Below are 18,682 nucleotides of genomic sequence, written 5' to 3'. Positions count from 1 at the left end.
GAAGCAGAGAACAGGGGAAGAATAACCTTAAGAGATATCATCTCCAAGAGGAGGGCCCCCTGACCTGCGTCCTTTAGGCCTCATGTCCTTACAGCACATTCAGATGCAGAAAGCAGGATTGGGGATTTAGCTTAGTAGCATAAGCAACTGCCTGGCAGGTACCAAGTCATGAGTTTTGTACCAAGTACAAAGAAAAAAGTGCAAATCTGTGTGGACAGCATTGAATCAGTCCACTGATGAGTGAGCAACCCCTTTTCAATCAACTCTCCACTTTTCTGGGAGTCTTGATAATCTGGTCAAATTGACAAATAAGATTAATTGGTAAATGCAAAATAAGATTTTTTAAAAGATTGTTATCTTTCTTTTCATTATTAATACAAAGATCCTAAAAGTCAGGCAAAGGAGTTCGTATATAATGTAATAAGCCCTAAAGAGCTATCATTGAGAATTTTCTTCAAATATCAATGTCATGCAAATTGGTAATGTTTTTTTCCTTATATTTAACAGAGCCCAACATGTTGTTTTTGTTAACTTAAAATTCTGATTTTAAGGACAACTTTCCCTTTTAATTATTTAATAGATTAAAACAAAATCCTATTCCTCAGACATATGCAAAAAAAATCACTTCTCAATACACCAGTAGAAGAAATTAATGTTGGAACACATTATAAATTTAGTAGAGTAGCTAGATTTGAATCACATCTTTCTAGAAAGCTAAACAAGCTTTGAAGATGCCAGGCTTTTATTAATTGATATAACATAACAGAGAACACTGGTGAATAGCCACAGAGGTAGCATTTCTGTGACTTGGCTAGGACCGCTGGGAATTACTGTTCACCCAAGGACAGAGCTAAGTGTAAGCCATCAACTACGTCTCTCCAGACTCAGAAAAAGGCAGTGCACAGTGCAAACCAGACTGTCCCATGTCCAGTGTACTCTCACTCATTCCAGACTTACAGAAAATAATAATTTATATTTTGTAGTCCTTTTCCATTTTTCAAGAGCATTTACTTTATTTCATTCTAACTTCTTAAGGTGTCATCACCTTGAGCAAAGCCACATAAATGAAACTGGCTCAGCATCAGGTTAATGCTTAGTGGAAGAATCAGGGCTTAAATTTCAAATGTAGAGAACTGTGTTCTAAGCAGCTGATTCATACGCAATGAAGTTATTCTTGGTCATAGAAAACTTAAACAATATTCTGACTGAAAATAGGTTTTAATTTTTGTGATTTTTATTTCTGCAAATACACAGTTTTACATCAGGCATTTTTCATGTACTGTGGCTCCAAAATGTTCTGGATTCTGACTAAATTTGTTAGTAAAATTTCATTTTCGCTTACTGTAATGGGTCCCATAAAAAATCTAACTATTTAGGAACTCTAAAACTGTTGTGTAAAGAGCTAAATCTCCAGGCTAAACTCTCTGGAATAACCTAAGATTCCTGCTAACGACTCAAATTCTTGATATCCAGTTTAAATTTACAGACATAGATTTTGGAATATGTTTTTGTAACAAGCATCACTAATTTTTATCCACAGTGGATTTTGAATCTGAAATTTGAAATATGAGAATATTTCCTTCCTGTTGAAAAGTTTCTTCCTTTCCACTCTTCCTGCTTTATCTTCAAACTTAACAGTGTGTTGTGCTGAGATGATTGATTTCTTTCAAGTTCATTTCTTAATATCAGCTTGCTTTGCAAAAGGACATAAACATTGGCACATACACGTACACACATCCTCTATATTGGGATTGTGATAGGCCTGAATTCTAGCCAACCCAAATAACGCAAAGAGTATATGGTTATTACATGTAGACATAGGAGGGTGAAAAAATTTTCCTTTATTAATTGAGCTGCAGAACATGGGTTCTTATACTCTTCTGCTAAAAGAATTAAGTTGTAATTGACTCAGCCATATAATTATATAATAATAGTAATAAAACATGAAATATAAATGTAACATTTAATTATGAATATTGAATGTAAATAGTTTAAGACTATTAATGTAATGAAAAGATATTGAAGAGAATGGAAAGAACATGGAAAGTTTGCTGTGTATATATAAACCAATAAATTCATTTTATTACCCTTGCAGAGGTGAAAATTCTCCATGATAAAAATTGGAACTGTAATTAAGCATAAATTTGAACAAAAGGCAGTTTTTGAACCCGATTTATTATTACTGTTGCTACTGCTGCTAAAGTATTAAGTATTTATTATGTTATAATATTTTCTTTTAACAAAATTTGTACAGTCCTTAACCTGATTAGATATTATCAATTCTTTGAAAAAATTTCTATCCTTAGGTGGCCTTCAAATGCTGACATATTGTGGATAGAGATATTTTATATCAATAAGTAAAAATTATCAATTACCTTCAGCAATATTTCTCATTTAAATGAGAGAAAACGTGATTCAAAAGAATAAGAAAAATTATTACAGTACCATAAGAAAGTACTTCATATATGGCATGAATATAATTTGCTTCTCGATTTTTTTTTGGCAAAATAAGAGTCTGAATATAATCACTTTGGTTGTTAGGAAGACATTAAAACACATTACTTTAGTCACATTTTGAATTAAGGAAGATTACTTTTGAAAGACTTTGGAATGTACTAAGGAAAAACCCTTCAGATTTCAGTTCTACTGCTGATACAGTACACTTGATTCTCTGACTGGTGAATCAAAAATAGTCTCATATAAATTTATGAGCAAAATTTCTCCCTGAATGTATTGAAATATGTTTCAGCAATAAACTTGTGATCATTTTCACTTTCATGCTATTTGGAACAAATCAACGCATTTCCTAGTAATTGACTTCCAAGTACTTCTCCATTTGCTTTTGGTAAAACCTTAGGAAAAGAAGATAAATTGAGCCTTGCATCTGCCTGGCAAGCATTAGGTTGTAAGTTTGATTCCGGGTAAAAAAAAAAAAATACAAAGATTAAAACTGCGTGTTGAATAGCAGATTGTGCTCTGCTAAAGGAACCAATTTGTAACTGAAATAAGTGATATAATAAAGGAATGTGGATGACTGAGGAGTCAAACTCAAGAACACAGAAAATAAAATACATTTTGGAACTTTAAAGACAAAAAGATTTTACTTAAGGATAGGCCCATGACCTACCAGTGTCTGGCCAAGCTGTTTGTGCTGTGGATTTAATCTGGTGGATTTACTGTAAATCAAAACAATATAAAACAAAACCTGTAAGTTTAGGCAACATTGTTAAACCAGTTCTGTAATGATGACCATGTCTCACAAGCAGAAGTGGATTTTCAAGCACAATTTGTATGTAACTATAGCTAATGATAGAGTATTAGACTCAACATTGCTTTGATTTCTTGTGCTTGCTTTTCTCATATCTTTTAAAATTATTAAGAACAAATAAAAATTAAGATCTTTGCTTAATATTTTGATGCTATATTAAAATTCTAGCAAGAGGTAAACCTTCATATTTCATATTTAATTTCTTTCTACAATATTTACATTTTTCTTCACATACTTTATCAGTTGTATATATGTATATATATATGAATCACCATTTTGTTTCATTTACTATAGATGTGGAATTTTTTGTTGAAAAAAATCAACATTTATTAACTTGGAATTTTTTTCATTGATGTAATATTATTCAAGAAAATGTAATTTTTTCATATATTTCAAAGAAAGTACAAATGTTAGATTATTCATCTCTCCATTACCTACCATCAAATATATTAAAGCAATAGTCCTCATGTTTATTCATGAAGCATGGTATGAGCTGTAACATAGCATGTGGAGGAAAAACATAGCTGGAGTGATAATTATTACAATGCTTTGCAGACCCTCCCTTTGTTTCATACACATAATAAAATCAAAACTGATTCTCCCCTGAGCTCTGAAGGGGCATATGACTTCTCTGTCACTTATGGTATTATTTTTCTACATCAGAGCTTCTGTTGAATTCAGATCAGATGACAGTCTCTGTATTTGGGTGCGCCTCACCCAACTTGAAAATTTGTTTCTTTGTGTTGATTATCTGTGTCTCTAGAGTTTCCCAAGTATAAGTATATAAATTTCTAAGATGGACATAAATAAACTAACAATGGATTAACTGCAGAAAGGTCTTAATTTAAAAGAATGAATGAATGAATGAAAAGAATGAATCAGAAATCAAATTTTAGTAAGTCAAAAAGGAAAGGAAATAATAAAAGAATGGCAGAGACTACAGTAGTAGATCTATCAACAAGGTTTATGGGTTCTAGGAGGTAAATTAGAATGAGAACAAAATACACAGCCAGGAACTTTGTTAACCTGTTGGTTTTACATTCAGAGAGAAAAACTCATTTACCTGTTCATTTTTCTTAGGCAAGAAGTGGTCAGTAGTGCCTGCAAGCTCCAATATGTTTTCAATATACTTGACATATTCCCAAAAGAAGTCTTCAACAGTAGATCCTGTGTTGAATTCCTTTTTTTTCAGTTGAACATGACTTTACTTCAGTAACTTATATCTCCCCCTTCTATCTGCGTACTAAAATATTTGCTATAATCTGTAGTTGCTATCTTAATATTATCTCTCATTTGTTTCTTCCTTTTTATTCCGTAACCTGAAGGCTGTCTGGAATTTATAATCTCCTGCTGATTAATGGTTTAATTTCTAAGGAGAAGTCATTATCTCTACTAACTTCTGCTCAAATCTGATCAGAACATTTTTTCTTAGATTTTCCCAAACTTGCAATGTGTTATCACTTAATGACAACAAAAAGACGGACAGACTTCTATTTTTGATGCTAAATCAGCCACAAAATGCCTGGTTTTTCCTTTTGATCTTTTCTTCTATAGTTCTAAATAACTACCATGCTCAATAATACTTTGTGAATGTGTCCCATAGACACTTGCATGTTGTAGCCTGAACTCTTGATGCTGTCACTACCTGCAGTATCCTCTTCTGTTTCTCTTGCCTGGACACCATTGAATTTGACACTCATTTTACATACATTCTTTATGACTTTTCTCAACCAGATATATAACTATATAAATAACTTTCTTCCCTGATTCCTGATATTTTTTAATGTTATACTTCTGTGTTCTTCTTTTACAATATGAACTTATTACATGAATGAATTATATTTTTATTGCCTATATGTTCTATCCAGTACATGTCTCAATACTTTATATAAAATGGGAACTCTGTAAATATTTTTTAGATTGGGAGTAATGAGACACAGATATATAAAAAAGAATCAATATACAATGTTCTTAAGCACCCTACTAGGAAAGTATAGTTTACAATACACACAAAATTATAACTTAAAAATTACATACTTTTAAAATAGTCCTGGTTTCTCATAAGTCTTCCTATCAACTAGAACACTTTTTAAAAAAAAATTCAGTGGAAAATTCTAAGACTTTCTACTAAAGAAACTCTAATAGAAAAGGAAATAGTGTTCAAAAGTATGGAGATGAGGTATAAAGTAACAAAGTCATTAAGTTTATATTGAACAAAATGAAATATAATTTACATCTTAAATAAGACATTAGAAATGTAACTATTGTCAATTACTTAGGACAGTCAATGCCTTAAATTTGATTCTTAAGTAAACAAGGGGCAATTGTAACAACTCCTGCCTGGCAAGCACAAGGTTGTGAGTTTGACCCTTGGTACCAAAAAAACCCCAAAAATAACAACAAAAAACCCAACTCCTCTCCATACCACTTTTTGGGTAAGACTTCAATTTTGCATATTAATAGGATATTGTTAGTATTCTTCCAGCTTACATTAAACACACAGGATATATCGAATAGTCACAATTTTAGTATCTAGAATTATTTTGCCATGGCTTACCACTTAATAATTCTTTACTACTTAAACACAAAGACAATAGCTGTGTGTCTGATCTTTATATTTACTCCATTCATTGTAAGAGTTGTTATCTCCTCCCTCCCCTTGTTATAGGGTAAGATGGAGACTAGACAAAACCAGTTAAGCAGCAGAAGTGTGTGTATTGTGACAAAATATATCTTTTCTACAAAATAAAATAATTATATAATAGCACAATAGTTATATAGAAATTATGGATATAAGTGTGCTGTTAATCAAAAATTCCTCTTAATTGCTGTAACACATAAATATGGAAAATCAGTATCAGTTAACTTTTTCAGTACATTGCATAGGCAAACATTATTTTAAATCTGCATATAATATTTTCTAATTTTGAGTTTCCCAGGATAATTAATAAATTTTATGTTAATAGTGTTATTAAAATATAAATCATGTTTTTATCCATTTTAGAAGTTGTAATATATTTCCCCTAATTGTGCACATATTTTACTAGTTAATATTTAGTTACTTTCATCCAAAGAAAACTTTATCCTTTAATAATAAACTTTCTTTAAACTAGTATTGACATCGTACAAGTTTTTGGAATGCTTTCTTGAAATCTTCATTAAAGATTGTATAAATCAGTGGATTTATAAGGGAATTCAGATAACCAAGCCATGCCAAAAAGTTTGCCATTTCTTCAGAAATTTTACATTTTTCACAGACATTAACAACCAATTCTTTTACAAAAAAAGGAAGCCAACATATTACAAATGCACCCAAGATTAATCCCAGAGTAGTGGCAGCTTTGCGTTCTCTTGTGCCTGAGATCTTTTGCCTTCTCCAAGATTTTTCATGCCTTAATTTGCACCTGGGACTTTTCACTGTGTTATGGATTTTATCAAAGTCTGTTGATGGATCAGATAAAGATTTTTCCGGCACGTAGGTTGTGGAAACCATTTTAATGCTTTTCTCACCACTCTCCAAAAGGACTTGGCCATTCAGCTCCTCCTTTGCAATTCTACTTGCTTGTCTTTTGTGGTATAACGTTTTTGCTGCCTTATATATTTTGTAGTAAAGGATCAAAATCAACACAAGTGGAATGTAAAATGCTCCAAATGTTGAGTAAATAGTAGAAACAATATGGTCATGCTTGATGATGCACTCATCATCTCGGCTTGTCCCCTGGTGTCTCCAGAACAGAGGAGGCATAGAGATAAAAACAGATATAATCCAAACTATTGTAATCATAATGCCAGCTTGCTTGGGAGTCCTTTTCCTAGCATATTCAACAGCATCTGTGATGGCGCGATAGCGATCCAAAGCTATTGCTGAAAGATGCAAAATGGAACATGTACAACAGATAATATCAACACTCAGCCAAATGTCACACAGCACTTGACCCATAATCCAGCTCTCTCTTACAATATACACAATGCTGAAGGGCATCACCAACACAGCTACAAGGAAATCTGTGACGGCCAGGGAGCAAATTAAGTAATTGGCTGGGTGGTGCAGCTTCCTGGTCACAATTATTGCAGCAATGACGAGGGAATTGATGGTGGTTGTCATCAGTGCCAGCCCCGAGAGAGTGAGGGACACCAGGATTTTGGATGGCATTCTGTGTAGCAGTTCCTCTGAGGTCAAGTTTTGATCAGAAGAGTTTAAGAAATCCATATTTTTTGTTTTAAAAAATCGATACAGTTGAAAAATGGATACCTGTAACAAAGGAGGGGGATAGCGTTCAGAGAAAGCTTCAAGATCTTTTTCTTTCACAATAATCTTTTAACAAGTATATGCGTGTTTTTCCGGAAAATTTTATAGGTTAAAAAATGGAGTTCAGATTGCAGATATTTTTCACATAATTAAAAGTTCAGTGTGAGCAGTAACAAATAATAGTCTTTCAAATGTTTCTTAAAATGACATAAAACCAGTTTTACAAGTAAAAAACTAGTCAGTTATGCAGTAAAAATGTCTAGTATTATAGAATTCCTTTTAATAATTACATTAACCCTGACTGTTTTTTTCTTTTTATATAGCAGGAAATGCTTGAAAGCACTTGTCATTAAATATGTACTTTGTATTATGAAATCAAAGAAATATAAAAAAGTATTATACTAAGGCAATATTCAAAATCATAAATAACGTATTTAATTCAAAGTTACATTAAGGACATTCTTATTGGGTCTGTGGAGACTAAAAGAACTTTAAATATTTGGTATAGAGGTTACATAAACAAAAATGAGTTTTAAAAAGTAATTTATCTAGCATTCCATGATAATTTTATGAAATGAGCTAAATGTCAGAATGTTTGTAGTCTTTGTGGATGTAGTAGTTAATTTGGCTTACAGAGATAAAATGAGATCAGTTGGAGTCAAATAACCACATTTATTATATCAACGGCACATATGCCCAAAAAACCCACTTACCGAGGTGAGCTTGTCAGTGAGTTGAGTTCCCAATAGCACTCACTCTGAAATGAAAGTGATTTTTCCACATAAATCACCATTGTAATGACTGTTACCTTGCTTCTGAAAGAGAACTCTCCACCCCTGACTTATAATTGTTGCTTTTGTTTCTGTTATTTTAATTAGAGGCCAAGTAAGAGCAATTGGAGTGTAATGAAATATGATTAACATTTGTAAGATAGTCTTCCTTCCAATTAGTATACTTCTCTTTTAATAATAATACTTTAGCAGCTACTTGGATCTTAGGGAAAGACAGAGGAAAAGTAGAAATCTGAAATTTTATTCTTAGGTATAATTGTTATACTGTCATACCTTAAATTAGGCAAATATTTATTACAAATATTAAAAATGAATATTTATCACATAATTATTACTAAATTACATATATTAACTAGTGATATTTACTTTAAAATGGTAATCTTTCAATTGTTGAAACAAAATAGTTAACAGTATTTAATATTTTTATATCAATTACTTCATAAAAGTATAAATAACAATATATATGATGAGGTTAAATATATTGTAAAATACCTTGAATATTGTTTGGGTTACCACACTAAATGTAGTTTTGGTTTTCAGATATGCATTGATGCAATTCCGTCAAGCAAATTGAATGGCAGAAAAAATTTGAATGTCTTCTGTGGAAAAAATTAGTGCTTGTTTAGCGTATAATTGAGGAGTTGTTAAATAACTATCTACATTAAAATATCAACATTCATTTGTAAAGGGCAACTAACAGAACTCCACATAAATAATGAAGATTAACTTCTCCTTAATAATTCTAAGCTGGTCTTTCTCAAATTTAGTAAAATTTACAAATTTATAAGCCTGTAACGTTTGTAAAAACATAGATTGCCGGATTATGCCTCTGGACTTGGTGATTTAGAAAATCTGATGTGAGCTCCTTAAGTTCAGTACTCTTGTGAGCTCCTGAACAATGCTAATATTAGTGCTCTAGGAAGTCAGGTTTCTGGCTGAAACAATATGGTTGCTTCTCATCTGCTTGTCTAATTTTTTTTTTCCCAGTGCAATAGCATATGTGAATTCCTGTGTGCTGTGAGCTGTTCTGATATTTCTGTTATTCCTTTATAATTTAAGTTCTAACTGTGTGTTTTCATAGTGCTAGGGAACACTTTTGAGTTACTGAATTTAAGTCTCTTACTTTTAAAAGGTAAACTGAATTCTTTAATTCAAATGTCTTTACTGTGAAATAATCAAGATTATGCTAAGGAGAGTAGGCACATCAAGCCTTCTTGAAAATAGCAGAAGGACAAAAATGCTCTCAGGCTTTCCTCATCAAGAATATTTATCACTTTGGTGATTTAGTTACGTGATGTGTTTATTCTTTGGTTTATACACAGCCTTTCAAGTCTAAGACCTAGCATAACCCATTTAGGACCCCTCCTGCCTCTCAGGAGCTATCCTTATTCCCCATTCCTATTCCTCAATAAATTTTTCTACCCTTAAAAAATAAATCTAATTGTTAATAGATATTAAAGTGTGTGTTTGCTCTCAATGTTTCACTTTGTCTTTAGATTAAACTATTAGCTCTTAGCTCCTACATGCATAAATATGATTAATGGGGGGTGTCATAGCCAAATAATTTGTATAATAACATTGAAGAGTTAAGATAGTATTATTAAATTCTATCAATATCTCACAAGAACCTACAAGTTGGCTATTTCAGTTAGATCAATAGTAGTATTTATCTTTCCTGAGTATTTATATCTATAGTTTATATCTCTAAGAGTTTCACCTGTAATCAGCCATTTAATCCTTCAAGCTTCTCTGTAACGTGAATCCCATTACTATGGTTTTCTTCATAGATAAGAAAACTGAGACATAGAAATTTAATCAGCTTCTCTATAAAGGTAACAAATAAATATGGAACAAATGTATTCTCTCAACTGCTCTTCATGCTAGGAAATGTATTACTTAACAGCTCTACTTTAGTTATGATGCCTGTGAAATACAGTACTTCTATAAAGTGAAGATTTGGCTATAAAGTGAGATGGATGTTCAAATGGGAGCCATATTCAGTAGAAAGGAAGGTAATAACCAACACAAAAACATTTTTAGTTATTTCTACATTGTTTTTACTGCTTTTCTAACTCCGAGGCTTTTTCTTCTTTTCTTTGCTCCCATTTATTCCTCTAAGAACTATTTACTGAGGATATTTAGGATATTTATGTGACGATTAATCTGATGGGTGTAGAAGATAAGCCCAGAGCAGAGCAAAACAAAACAAAACAAAACAAAACAGAATATTATTCTGTCTTTTCAAAGCTAGCCACAACAATGAAGCAGCTAAACACAATTATACAAAGCAATAAGTAAATTGTGAAGGTATGTATGAAGTATCTTTTAAATATTAATGAAAGAGAACTAATCATATCATGCCAAAACAATGAAAGCCTTTCCAAGAGGACAGACAAATATGAGAAAATACAGAGGCATAGAAATGGAAGAAGCATTCATATGCATGAAGTTTTTGATGTACTGCTTACTTAAATGCTGCAAGGCACAATAGGACTTCTTTGGAAGTGAGAGACAGAAGTTAACTGAGAAAGATAATGAGGGACTTGCTTGCTATGGCAAGCAGACTGGAGTTTATTTTTTAGGCAATTTGAAGTCTCCTAAGTGTTTCAGAAGGGAGGTAAAAGGATATGATCTGCTTTTAGGCAGAGGAGAATCTGCAAGTAAACCAGGGCTTCAAGACACGGAGTTGCTCCTCTAGGAGAAGTTGTAAGCTAAATGACTACAGAGCATTCTTGCAGATGTAGGTGAAATTAGAACTTTAAAAAGTAACTGGAATAAAATTGGCCTGGTGTTTTCCCTTCAGCATAGATTACACACAAAGAGAAAGATAAGTAGATTGTTTAGAAATCAAATAGGGAATTGGGATGCATCTAGGTTCAAAGTTAAAGGCCAAGGAAGATGTTGCTGTGATACTGATAATTTCAGGAGGCACAGGACAGTGTTAGGCTGTAAAATAGGTCAGGTCTGAATAGTTTGAGGTCTTCAAGAGGTGTATAGGAGAAACACACAAAACGTGAGTTCATGTGATGTGGAAGGATTGAAAAAAAAGAAAAAGAAAAAGCTCAAAGTCATGTTCAGAGTTTGAGATTACGGTCTGAAAGCTAAGGAGGGGTTCCAAGTTTAGATGTGAGCTCTAACTCCATTGTTTCAGGGGAGACCTGCTTACAGAGGAAAATGTGAGCCTACCCAAAGGCTTTACCACACTTTTGTCAAGGCAATCTTACTGCATTTTCCATGTAGACATTACTTTCCTGTTTTTTAATGCTATGTGCTCCTGAACCTCAACAGGACTCAAACTACTTGTCCTTGGCCTGTTTCCTCAGCCTGATGCCTCTGAATCTAGTGTCTGAAGTTTTTAATGTGCATTGTTCTAGTTTGCCCTCATTTGGTTTCGGATACCCACTCCTCCCCATCATACTGTACTATAAGTCTGTCCAGGATAATGTGCTTATCTTAGATATTTGACAGGATCTCATTCTCAATTTATGGATTATCTTTCTAGTTGTCTTTTGGCTCTAATGATTCCCATATTTTCCATATGCAATATATATTCATCGCCTGGGCTCCCCAAAACTCTTTCAGTCATGATACCAATCTTGAAGTCTATGATCTTATACCATCTATTAGGTCAAGAAAAGGGTGAGGTATTTAGACTGTAGTTCTTCTTGACCTAAAGACATGTGAACTAAAATTGCAAGTTATCTGTTCCCTGAGTCTCAGTATGTAATTTAGGGACAGTGTAAATGAAATAGGTACTCACGTTCAAAGAGATGAGGCAACAAAGACACATAATGCAAATGACCTGAAATCCATCCAGGCAAATGTTATTTGAATGTTCTCTGCTGAGGGTGAGAAATTCATTTTTATTAAGGCCCACTTTTTCTACTTGTATTCATAAGTGACTCTACTCTGTACTTCTTAAATACCCCTCCAGGCTCTTGACTCTGTCCTTGGAGTTCTTTTTGGTCTATGAGAAATAGTTTAGTATTACACCTACACAGCCTTCTCAGCCCACTTTCTATTTTCATTTTGAAACATTCCTTTCATTTTAGTTCAAGTTAATATAATTCTCTTAAAAACTTTGTGTTTTCCTATGAATCTGACTGCCAAAATTACATTTTCCAAAGCACATGCACAATTTTTTTTCGCCAGAAACACTAGTTTCTTCTTTGGGGAGAATATTAGTGCTATGAAATAACACCTTTAAGAATGTAGATATCTTTGTGTCTAGCGTGAGGGCTCTACAAGGTGTCTCTTAAATTTTTCTTAAATCTTAATGGAAGGCTTTATAGTCATCTTCTTGATCTTTTTTTTTTTTCCCCCCCCTGGAGCCATTTTTACTTTGACACACTTTTGCTACTAGGACAAAACAGTAATATGAAATAGTTTTTTTCTATCCAGCAAATGCTGTATCTTACATATCTCTTCTAAATTTTGAGCACCAAGTTTTAGTTCTTCTATTTCTTTTCACTTTACACAGCTACAAAATTTTGTCGCTAGTACTGAATATTTCTTAGCAAACCCTTTGGGCAGACTTATAAGCTCATTAGCGATAGTTTATCTTTCAGGTTTTTGCAGATTACATGTTTTAAAATTGTTCTGTTGCTAAATGTGAGTTGACTACTTCTTATTCATCTAATTTTCTCTTAACATCTTTCAATTCTCCACTGGAAGGTTTTCAGTAATAATCTGATTCTGTTTTTCCAATCTCCATATCACATGAACCCAAAGCCAGTGTCATGTTTATCAATGCTGAGTTATATGAACTATTCCAGATTGTTTGTTATCCATTCAGTATTGCTAAGAGCTCCCAATACCCAGATGTAGAGAAGAAGGGTACTGCATGTCCCAAAGTCTCTTTCTCCAAGCACTCCAGCTTTAGAGTAGAATTTTCATAAAGACTGGGAGGTCAAAGAGCAGGAAAGTCAATGACTATCATGGTTCCAGTCAGATGTGTGGGCGGCTATAGAGACCATCTTTTCTATAAGCTTTGAGAAACAGTAGTTAGAAGTTTTCTCTGATAGTTTTGAGAACTGCATCATTCCCAAGTAAACCTCTGTGAGTCTCCTACTTTGTTGCTTTAATTTGAAGTATTGCCTTCTTTGACTTTAGGTTGTAAATAGACTAAATGTAAGTTTTTACTTTCTTGGTCTTTGTCCTCTAAACTTTTCAACATTGATATTCACTCTAATAGTTTCATTAAACCTTACCCCAGTAATATTTTATTGTTTTGCTAACAGTCTCAGATTAATATAAGCAGGTATGCTTCTAAGTAGATATTAGAAATTAATTCTTCATCCTTTTCCTTATGTCTTATTATTACAGGAATGATGGTAGTGTTTGAGGAAGATTTATGTAATCAGCTAAGATTTGGCTTTTAGTCCATACTAAAAAGTAGGGCATCACACACTTCCCCATTTTTTGGACCTTCCAAAGGACAAATGAATCACAGGGAGTCTTTTTAAAACGACTTACCCACGAGAAATGTGCACACATATAAGAGTGTTTCTTTGGCAAGATTATCTATTTCTTGGTAGACATGAACATGGGTCTATTGATTCATTAAGTCTATCCATTAAGTAGTTTTAATAAAAATTTTTTAAAAATCTAGAAAGAAGACAGCAATCCTGGTTTTAAATGGAATTTACATACATACATATTTCGTTGTTTAACTGGTTCAGTTTAGTATTTTGAAGAGACATCTGCTAAGTAGTCTGCTACACTTGTGAAAATGACTAAATACAACAATGGCAGTGTTAGGGAAACTGTACTATATTTAAATAAACTAGCTATAGTAACACCTATTATATCAGAGAAATAAATAGGCATGTGCAGATTTTATAATAGACCATGCAGACTTGTGAGATGTTTTTTGTTTGTCGGTGGAACTAAAGAGTGAAGTCAAATGTGTTTTTATGGGGTAGAGGAGGCATTGGGAGACATGTCAAATGTGGGGTTATGAAGGCAATATGAGCTGATGTTTACTCCTCAGATGGGATTTCAGCTTATTAAGAAGACACAGTCTTAGCCTGTCTTGTGCTACTATAACAAAATACCACAAACTAGGTAACTTATGTCGAACAGCTATTTTATTTCTTATGATTCTGGAGGCTGTGAAGTCCAGGATCAGAAGGCTAGTATCCGGCAGGGCCTTTCACTGCATCATTCCAAAGCAGAAAATGGAAGGTCAAGGGAGGGCTAGGGTGAAAGGGGGCTAAATTTGTTTTTATGATAAACCGCTCTCACAATAATAAACTGACTCCTACAATCATGACACTAATTCATTCCTGGAGTACCAAATTCATGACTTGCACACTTCCCTTTAGACCCCTTCCTCCCAACACTGCTACACTGGGATAACTTTCCAACACATGAATGAAAGCATTCTGGTAATGATTTGGAAAAAGTATCACACTTTTAGGATGTGTTCAAATAAAAAGAAGGCTGCAGTTGTGACTTTAAAAGACACTTTTTACAACAATATTTGATTTAACAACTTCAACTTTTTTATGCATAATAATTGTAAGCAATTACAAGTAAAATAATCACTTCCAGACCTGGGATTTAGCTCAGTGATTCAAGTGCTTGCCTGGTAAGCAAGAGGTCGTCAGTTCAATCTCTGGTAGTCCCTCAAAAAAAAAAAAAATCATTTTTCCTGTTTTGGTTTTCATTACCACTTGAAAGGCATTAAACTGTTACTATATTATATGTAAATATAAGCAATAGAATGAAGGCATTTCATCCTATCATTATTCATATTTTATTACACATTTTTGTAAATATGTCAAGTTAAAAGTATTCTTTCTCTTCTTTCACCTTTGATGCACTTTTTCTTGTTTGAGTGCTTTTATTTACAGTTTTTACTTAAGTACGTTTTAAAATCAAGTAGGTTTACAAAATGTCAGTGAATTAACTCATAAATGAAACAAGTGATTAGTACCATATTAACATTTATTAAGCACTCATGGCTTGGTTGGTCTTTTATGCAAAGCAGAAGTCTCATAACACAGTCTGAGGGCTAATTGCTATCAGTTGAAATTGGCAGTAGATCCACTATCTTTTATTAATGGTATAGAATGTACAGCACTGAACACAGACAGATGTTATATGAGCATGATTTGGAGCTCTCCTCAATGCAATGTGGTCTTCCAGCCTGCTAATTTACTAAGACTGGTAACTAAAATATGGAAAAATTTAACTTTCAAACTTGAATGAAACAGGTGGGGATTGACTGAAACATGTTTAATCCAAATACACACTGAAGGACATGATTTTAAATAAGAAGGGTATTTTTCCATTTTTTTAAGTTGGATTTACATAATGTTTCACAAAATATCTTGTTTGTCTCTATTTTTTACATAATACTCTATTATAGAAGGTCAAGATACAATTTGTAGGACAGGGCATGATTACCATACTAACATTTTGAGATAGGGTCCCAAGATAATTGTGACAAATTTATTTATTTTTGAGTTGCAAGTGAAAAAGAATTCTTCTTCATGTACTTTGAATTTACTTATTTTTTTCTATTGAAGGATAGCAAATTTGTGGTCAAATACTCTTTCTCCCTTCTAAAATTTAAGGGTTAGAATTTTTAATTTTAAAAATTCTCACTTTTATCTCTGTTATTTTTACATTTCTTTAATTTGGTTACTAGTGTAATAATGGCCATTAGCATCTCTAGATTAAAATAGTTTATTTATTATTATTGAGCTAAGACTAATGAAAGTATGTGTGTTGGAGAGACTTGTTGAATGTGTCAGAAATGATGCAATTAAGTGATGATGGTTTGTATATTACAGTACCTAGTTGTGATTTAGCATACAGCCAATCTGAAGTGGCACCTGAAAGGAATTATAAAACACTAGTGTTGAATCTATGGGTTTATTTCCTGAATTTTGACAATCAATCAATGAAAGCTTATTAAGCATTGTATTAGGTACTAGATTCAATACACAGAGTTTGCCAAAAAAGAAGTGTACACTTCAGGAAGAGGAAAATAGCATGATGTTTTTCAACAGATGGTGTTACTCTCATACTGGGGATTCTAGAGGATGTTGTGTATCACAGAAAACCCACCACACTTCTGCCCTTACAGAAGAAACTGAAAATGGACATGGAACAATCTCTGTGACCAAGGCCACCCAAACTAATAAATGTCTGGAAGCTAATGACCACCACTTTGAGCACCTCTTGTAACCATAGAGGACAAAAGTGACTAAAAAACTTTTTGATGCCTCAATAAATTTAATACTAAAATATTTATATGAATTTTTCTTTTCCTAAAGTGAGAACACATTTTTGGGTGGACTCTGCATATGGGAAAATATGCATCTCATAACATGTAGGAATATATTGTTTATAAGCAATTGGGGAAAGATGACACATTCTTACTGAGAAATCCTTTATTTACAGCAGGATAGCTAGCACTCGATATAAAAATGAATATAGCATAAAAGATTCAAATAGTTTACTATTATATATATACATATATATATATATATATATATATATATATACACACACAAATCATTGCAATATGATAAGATAAACATTCTGGTAGTCATTTTAAGAATCCAAGCATTCAAATATTTTCTTTTTTATATTGAAGATATATGAACAGCCACATTCATTTTAAAAATAATGAACTGTTTCTATACAGTTGGTAAACAAATGTTAAAAACTATAATAAGTAGTAAATTTAATAGTATGAATTCTAAAATAAAGTCATTAAGTCAAGACAAATATGAAAAATTATCCCTACATTTTATTGTACTTTGATAATAGATATATAAAATGTGACAAAATGTTGGCAGTTTTAAAAACTACATAGATTTTTAGTTTTGCAGAAGCTGAGGAAAGATTTAATATGCTGAGCAATGTTGTTGCTATTAATAGATTTTCTTTCTTTGAGACTGCAAGTTCTACAAACATTTTGTCTGCAAATGCCAGTAAGGTTAGCGTAAGTGTGGTTTCTGTATAGAAGTTGGTGTGTTTGGTTGGTTTCTGAGCAGACAAAGTGTCAGCAGGAACTTGAACAATTCAATTGTTCTTCACTGCTCCAAGTGGTGCAGCACAGCAAAGAGACACTGGTGGTATTGTTGTCATAAAGAACTGTCTTTGTGTGCAGGTCATATGTAAACCTGATGGTTAAGTTCACACTTGGCCATCATACATAGCAGCATGCTTAGAACTATTGACTGGATTTCTCTGACCCCTATCACATCCTTATAAATAGTTCTTTATAAATAGTGAATAGTTTCTGAATTATACTAGATGATAGGCTATAAATGAAGCAAATGTTTATGGACTCTGAGTATCTTAGCATGCAAGTGTTGGGGATGGGGTGGATTGGCAAGAAGTTGGTGGTTTTCGTATGCTGTCAACTTTTTCCTCTTTGAATGGGACATGGTATCATCCGGGGTGTGGGGGAAGAGGCAGAGTTCACGAAGAATACGATGAGCACATGATCAAGTTGCTATTGGAAAAAAGATGGTCAACAACAAATAAAAGAATTCTATGTATTGTTTAAAGTTGTATAGACATCAATCTTTACAATTCAATTTTTCTTGAGAAATACTCATTAGTTATATAAAAGGGAAAAAGCATATTACTGGCTGATATATCTTGTTATGGGAAAGATACAAGGTAGCAAGAAAGTTGGAAAGAAGAAAAGCAGCTAAAGTCAAAAGAAAACTAACGACATTAATTAGAAAATAAGTTTTCATTACAAGAAGAGACGATAGTGTCTTAAAAAAAGGAGCAACGTTTATTGGTTAAGTGAGTAGTTCAGGCAAAGCTTTTATCTCCTCTTATCTTTCAGTTGGTCCCTAAAATTCTCTCTGGGAACATTAAGAAGTGGAGACTCTTGTGCCTATACTGACATACCAAGTCAGTAACTTTGTATCAGAGTCTAGCAATCTGTGTTTTAACTCCTGCCCCAGGAGATTCTGATGCACACTTATGGGAGAATCATTCCTCTATTTCCTGGTGTCTTGAGATAACGACTTTGTTAATTAACTCCATCATCTTCATCAAATCTTTGTATAAATTTCAACCTTTTAACTTAATGTTGGAGTTTACATTTACCTCTCATCTTCCCTGTGATACCCTCTCCTTCGCCTTTGTAATGTAGCTACAGTTTCTTTTAACATTTATAATCACCTATGTATTTGTTTATCATGAGTGTTTTGTCTGTGTTTATCCCCTAGAAAGTAACTGATTTGAGTGTCAGGATCATCATTCAGTTTATTAATGTATCCCAACATTAATATATTCTTGGAACAGTGCCTGACATATGGTATGGATCAATCAATATTTGTCAAGATGCATACTTTTCTACTATCCCCTTTTAGACTTATCTTCCAGACTGCC

General features: G+C 32.9%; 1 protein-coding gene across 5 annotated transcripts in view; it reads right to left on the bottom strand.

Annotated features, from left to right (window-relative positions):
- Positions 1-719: 719 nt before the first annotated feature.
- The window catches only part of Htr1f (5-hydroxytryptamine receptor 1F), a 137,547-nt gene continuing 119,584 nt past the window's right edge, over positions 720-18,682 (bottom strand). For 2 of the 5 annotated variants that reach the window (XM_063224768.1, XM_063224769.1), the window contains 2 exons: positions 8,231-8,274; positions 720-7,520 (listed from right to left, as the gene is read on the bottom strand). In XM_063224768.1, coding sequence (XP_063080838.1) covers positions 6,378-7,478 — 1,101 coding nt within the window. In that variant the 5' untranslated portion in view covers positions 7,479-7,520; positions 8,231-8,274 and the 3' untranslated portion in view covers positions 720-6,377. Of the gene's footprint in view, positions 7,521-8,230; positions 8,275-8,800; positions 10,624-18,682 lie in introns of those variants that run through there. The other 3 variants (XM_063224767.1, XM_063224766.1, XM_005008693.4) reach the window with 2 other exon arrangements.

Source organism: Cavia porcellus, unplaced genomic scaffold, assembly GCF_034190915.1.
Source record: "Cavia porcellus strain 051 isolate PalLab524CR breed Dunkin Hartley unplaced genomic scaffold, mCavPor4.1 scaffold_15, whole genome shotgun sequence".
Classification (NCBI taxonomy): Eukaryota; Metazoa; Chordata; class Mammalia; order Rodentia; family Caviidae; genus Cavia; species Cavia porcellus.
The sequence above is the reverse complement of the archived record's forward strand: the minus strand, read 5'-3'. Positions and strand labels throughout refer to the sequence as shown.